General features: G+C 42.1%; 1 protein-coding gene across 1 annotated transcript; it reads left to right on the forward strand.

The window, feature by feature from the left end:
* The first annotated feature begins 1,870 nt into the window (after positions 1-1,870).
* Positions 1,871-2,773, forward strand: PPP1R3D (protein phosphatase 1 regulatory subunit 3D). The gene has a single exon (XM_018574577.1). The coding sequence runs from the start codon at positions 1,871-1,873 to the stop codon at positions 2,771-2,773; it is 903 nt and encodes a 300-aa protein (XP_018430079.1).
* The last annotated feature ends 3,801 nt before the right edge of the window (positions 2,774-6,574 follow it).

The raw sequence follows: 6,574 nt of genomic DNA on the forward strand, positions 1-6,574 counted from the left end.
GTTACATTCTATCCACAGTGTATAGGACGTGAGGATTCTGAGGGACATACCATTGCTGCAGCGGAAGAGGAGACAGGCGAAAGGGACCACTCTAAGAACAAGGTGGCTCAGAGGATCCGGTGAGTATTTCTTTGATTTTGTCTTTTAACCTAGACAAAAATGACTACTTAACCCTTGTAGTGCAGGGGTAGACCCACAGCAAGGGCCAAGAAAAATGTCCCCCCTCTCCCTCTGTATCTGAATGGATCTCTGAGCTAGACCAGATTGTAATGTTTGAACACGTTATTTATCAATATAGAGGTATTGGATGCGATAAGTTTTCTCCACTTTGGTCTAGAACAGGGGTAGCCAAACTCCGGACCTCCAGCTGTGGTGAAACTACAAATCCCATGATGCATCTTTCTCCGGGAGTCATACCTGTGGCTGTGAGAATTTCAACAAGGCTTATGGGAATTGTAGTTCCACCACAGCTGGAGGGCCGGAGTTTGGTTACAATATCATACATGTTAAAGGTATCTCTGTGGGTTTATACTTACCGGTGCCATTCAGATAAAATCAGCAAAGTATATGTGAGCGTAAGAGGGAATTTGTTTATGTTAGTTCCAAGTCTCTCTACTCCTTTGTGATTTACAGGTGTGATGTAAATGCTAATATGTGCTTAGATGATTGTATTTTAACGATTTAGTTTCCTGATAATCTTTCATTGATATGTGTTGTTCTATAATCTTTTTTGTTATAAGGATTGTTAAAAGGAAAATTCAATAAAAAGGAGCGCTGACTCCTCTTGTCTTCTCTGCTGTCCCACAGAGTCTGTGCGGCTGCACGCTGCTCCATATACTTACCTTGTGTCTCTCCTCGTCTCCCGGCCGAACATCTGAAGTGCGCAAGCTTCCCTCCCCCCAAAATCCCTTGTGGCTGCCCAAGACTCTTCAGATGTTCGGACGGGAGCACGCGGCGAAGACACAGGTAAGTTTAAAGCCTTTTTCCAAAGCTTTTTTTTTTAAATGTTTTTGCATATATCTACTGCTTGCTAACAGTAGATATATGCAAAAAAAAACCCAGAGGGTTTAATAACCCTTTAAACCTACATGATCTGGATTCCCATCCATCTGATACAACTCACTCCTCTCTTGAGCATAAAGAAAAGAACATGGCTGAAAATTAACCTGCATTCATTACAAATAGTTACCGATTGTTAAAAATCACAGTCTGCATGCTTTGCACTCCAGAATGAACCAATCAGATCTAGAAAGAGGATGATGACGATTCACAGAGCTCTTCCTTCTTTTCACATTGTGAAGATGGTTTCTAAGACTACAGAGGCTGGGCTCATCTGCTGTGTCAGATGAAGCACTGGCCCAATCACTGGAAAGGACAAGTTACTGTGAACAGCAGACAAAGCCCCCACCGTGTCACTGCTGCTCAGAAAGCAATTGCACCGTCAGACGCACGGTGTGACATGGCAATAGTACAATAGGCTGCAGCCTTATGACTACAGAGTGCAGAACAATACACAGAGTCCTCTAGTTGTGCTTTCTGCCCTGTCAGTATAGGGAAGGTGGGAGTGTTCATTCATAAGGTCAGCTGTCGCTGCAAGTGCCTCCCAGCGAAGGGGTGTGCACGGACTGCTGTGTCTAAACCCGGAATAAGAAAGAAAAAAAAAAAAAAGGTGCGTTGGAGCTCGTGCACTGCTACAAATTTGGGATTAAGTTGGGCTTTTGTGTGAACAATCCCATTCAAACCTATCCCGTGTATAAACTGCTGCTTTCAGCCTGGTAAACAGCACTGCAATGAGGACAAGAGGAAACCGGATGGATTGCACTATGTAGAGCTAAAAGCCAGCCATTGACTCTGTAACCCTTATTATGCCATGGCTTTCAAAATACACCCTTCCATAATATCTCGCAGTTGCAAACAACAAGCTGAACTTGGCTTCCCTCGCAGCTTGAGTTATATCAATGACCTTTACAAGAACGTGCAATTGGCAGAAGGCTTTGGCGGCCATGGAGCGAGGTTGCACAAAGACCAACGGAGACCGTGCAAACTCTTAAGAACAGAGACCGCTTTGGGCAAAAGCTGTGACCCGGAGCTGCGTCCGATTATACGCCGCAGAACGAAGTCTCTACCCAGCTCCCCGGAGAGGAAAATCGCTGCCAAATGTCGACCCCAATGCCATAAAGTCCGATTTGCAGACTCTCTTGGTTTGGAGCTGGCAGAGGTAAAGGTTTTCAATGCTGGGGATAACCCATCTATTCCACTGCACGTTCTCTCACGGCTCTCCATCAACTCTGACTTGTGCTGCAGCCAGGATTTGGAAGTGTCTCTCCAATATCTGGAGCCAGACTTCAAACAGCCAGGTGACTGCGAAGATTTCTTGGACCGTCTGAGACATTACTGCGTCTGCCTGGAGCACGTCACTAGTTCGGACGAATTGGGGATTTCTGGTACCGTTCGAGTTCTGAACTTAGCCTTTGAAAAAAAGGTGACGGTCAGGTATTCATTCACCAACTGGAAAACCCATTCTGAAACCCTTGCAGTTTGGCAAAAGAATGAAGAAAATGGTATTCTCAACTCGGATACATTTGCTTTTACCATCACGTTGCCACCTTTTGTCACACAAATCTGCTCAGCGATACAGTTTGCTATAAAATATCAAGTGGCTGATGAGGAATACTGGGATAACAATCAGGGAATTAACTATACCTTCACATCTAGAAGTCATACGCTTAAAATGCCAAAGGACATTGAGCGAAGCTGGATCCACTTTATTTGATACATTTGCAATTCTAAGCTTTTTTGTGGATTTTGGTCTTTCATTGGAAAACATTTCCCCCATTCTTTTCAAGTGGTTCCAGGTTTGTACATTTGTCAGTGTGGTCACAGAGGAGCTTCGTGCCACTGACAAAGGTAAACAATTGTAATAGGCATATTGAAGCTAGATGAAAAGGCATTTTATTTTGTGAAGCATGCATGTTTCTGCAATAGTGATGTTGGCGTTTTCAGGAATTATCTGTAACAGAATGACTGAGAAGCCATACAAAAGAGAAATGAACAGTCTAATATTTGGCATGAGTTACATAGTGGATCTCTCTTTATGCTACATTCTAGAGACATCTGGGACACTGATAATGTGGGGATAAAGAGCAAAATTCGACTGAACATTGCTTCAATGCACATTTCTGACAGTAAGCAAATGCATTATAAAGCAGCACTGTTTGCTGCAAAAGTTGAGGCAAACACTTAAGGGTTCATGTTTAAAAACTGGACCAAAGGGAAACCGTAATGTTGGTCAAAGAAACCATCTGACCAACATTACACATTTTCAAAGTTGTACTAGGGGTTGGGCAGATAGAATATGGTTGGTTGTGGGTAAAACCTCTACATTAATGGCTTTAGTTTTTAAGGCCCCTTTCATGAGTTTCTTAGGCGAAACCGATTGGATGCCCAATGCTAGTCTATGGCCAGCTGGGTCTAAACGGATCTGTTTACACCTGATTACCCACGACTCTGGCCAGGTCCGGAAAAACAAAAAACAACTGATCGTGCCAGATCGGGGGTAATCTGGTGTAAATGGACACATCTCCGTTTACATACAATTCCCCATAGACCGGCAGGGGGCCTGTCATTTCAGTTTGTTTCTTCCATTGCAAGATGGAGGAAAGACTGGATGGACACAGATGTCACATTGGTGACATCCGATCTGTACCGTTCTGATCAGGAGGGGATCAGTGCACAAATCCCTTCCTGATCAGCCCATGTGAAAGGGGCCTAAAGAACTTACAAGATCTAATCATTACTTTTACATTGTTTCTGAAAAAAAGATAGTAGAGTGTTGTTTAACTTATCTAAAAAGAGCTACTCTAATGCTGGCCATACACCTTACAACCATCGCAAGACTTTTGTCTTGTGATGGTTGTAAGGTAATTAAAAAAACGTACGATCTTCCTATCTTGGACAGGCAGATCGTACTTCCGATGACCGCCATGCTGAATGGGCAGTGTGCGCTTGCGCACACTGGCCCGTGTGGCATTTATCTTACGAGCATGCCACAAACCAGCCGAAAATCGTACGATTTTCGAACATGCTCCAAAGACAAAAGCCTTCCACACACCTTGCGATTATCGTGCGATCGCGGGATTTCCCGCGATTATCGCACGATAATCGCAAGGCGTGTGGGCACCTTAAATCTGATCACATGGCAAGTCAGTGCATCATAGGTTAGATAAAAAAGGAATCCCTTTGTTGTTTTCCAGGGGTTTTTTCCCTGGTTGCACTTTATCTCTACCAGTTGTGTGTACAGCAGATCCCTGGAACTGGGCTTTTTGTTCAGGATTCTGTTGCAGGATACTGCTGATAGGGCTGCTCTGAACTTTGGAGTACATCAGGCACTACACGAGAATGTATACCTGCATCTGAAGAGGACTGCAAATATGTTTATTATTTTTCCTCTACAGTTATTACATGCACTGAAGGATCTGCCTGCTATAGAGTTTAACAGTATTCAGCTAGTAGTATATTCCGAAAGCTTTAAATGGAAGTCAGCAAAAACTTGTCCTCAATTGAGGGCAAGTTTCCATCAGTATAACTCACTAAGTATTTATAATCAAAGAAAGGTATTAAGTAGCCATGTCTGAATACAGTATAAGATGAATGTTCATCACATCAAGCTAAACCAGTATTTTATTTCTTTTTAGTTTTAGATAGTGTGGAGAGGGAGTGTGGAGAGGGATTAGAACCCCTGATAGGTATTTGTTACTGTCTCCAGCAGCGAGATCCACCCTCTCTATGTGTCCTGGTTACCACTGTCCCAAAGAATGAAATTGAGAGAAAATCCAAAATTGAGCTGTCATCATTTGAACAATGAATAAAAGGGAAATCCTACATTGGGGAAATTTGTTCTGGTGACATCTGCCTGAGACAGGATTTACCCTTGCTTCAGAGAGTTTTCCTCTCACTTCCTGTTGTGCCTACAGGACAGGAAATGAACAGAAATCTTTCCAAAGATTAAAACCAGACAATGGATTTAACCTTCCCATAACCTATGCAAAACTAAAGCAAACATTTATAGCTTTAGATATATTTTAAATAGCGTATCCATCATTTTGAAAATGTAGACCGTCTTTTCTTTCGACAAACTGCAAAAGTAACACAGTGTTACAATGCTGTAAATAACGTGTTATAATATATGAATTATTGCCAAGTCACAACAACTGGAAAATTAAGCACTAGAAAAACTGGAACGTTCAAAGGGTGATAGTCATCAATAAAATCACCCGGTACGTTTACCTATGGGACATTATTAAAAACGGCTGCCTGAACCCATGCGGGAAGCATGGACAGAGCTCAGTAAATCTTATTTTTGCACACATGACATTGTGCACTAAAAAAAAAGGCAAAATTTGGCAAAAATGTACCTCTTTTACTTTTTCTTCACCATCACCAAATGGATTCATGCTTTCACTGAGAAATCACAGCAGTGCAATCAACCTTTAAGGGCCCATGCACACCGGATCCGTTGTGTTGCGATCCGTTTCATCTAAGGAAAGGGCACAGAAAAATTTTGGGGTATGAATGGGGCTAGTTCACACAGCTCCATTCCATTATGTTGTAAAACTTTTTCAGTGCAAAATAATGCAACAGATGCGGTGTGAACTAGCCCTATCCACTTTTCGGTGCCCTTCCGTTAGTATGCGTTGAAAAACAGATCACAACACAACGGATGGGAAGGAAATCCGAAGGTACAATTGCAAGTCAACAGACCCTCCTCTGACTTGTGATTTCCTTCTGATTTTGGTGTGAATGAACCCCATGTCAGACTGGATCCTGTGTGGCAGTTCATAATTCAGACATTCTGATAAATAAAATTGATTGTGGCTCCATGTATTAAAACTTTTTTTTAAAAAACAGCAACCAATCACATTCCAAGATTTGTTGCAGGTAGCAGTAGCAACGTTTCCATTGCTTCCGTTTTTATAAATGGGTCACAATGGCGCTGATTTATAAAAAGCTAAAAAAGGTCAAATTGTAGTGTTGCCAGTGGCAACCCTTCAGAGCCCATGTTTTTTGTTCTATAATAACTTACAATATGCTAGGCCAACACATTATTGGTTGCTATCGACAACAGCACCACTTATGGTTTCCTTCATTTTCATCAGTCCCAATCCTTTTGAGCAAACAACCCAATGGATCAGACAAAAGACATCAGTTTGCTGCCACTGTTATCAATGTAATTACAAGCCAGGAAACAAGCTTTGAACCAACAGGATTTTAGGAAATCAATCAAGAATTTCCTAAAACATAAACGATTCAAAAGGGAATAGAACATTCTTATTCTGCTTTCCAGATGTAATTACAGATATTTTCAGTCACTTCAAAAACGACATGTCACGTTCACGTTTGATAGTATCTCAAATTTTGCTTTCTGACAACTATGCAATTCGGATATCCACTATTTTGTTGAAAGTGGAATTCAGTAAGGGCTAGTTCACACCAAGCGCGGAGCAGGTGCAGAGCAGAGCAGGTGCAGACCGGATCAAAACTGCGTCCAATGTATTCCTATGGTATTTTTAGCTCC

This window comes from Nanorana parkeri, unplaced genomic scaffold (assembly GCF_000935625.1).
Source record: "Nanorana parkeri isolate BGI_ZX_2015 unplaced genomic scaffold, ASM93562v1 scaffold50, whole genome shotgun sequence".
NCBI lineage: Eukaryota > Metazoa > Chordata > Amphibia > Anura > Dicroglossidae > Nanorana > Nanorana parkeri.

What these genes read in the sequence shown, in the direction of transcription:
- PPP1R3D (XM_018574577.1), top strand. Translation starts at nt 1,871, where the DNA reads ATGGCTTTCAAAATACACCCTTCCATAATATCTCGCAGTTGCAAACAA.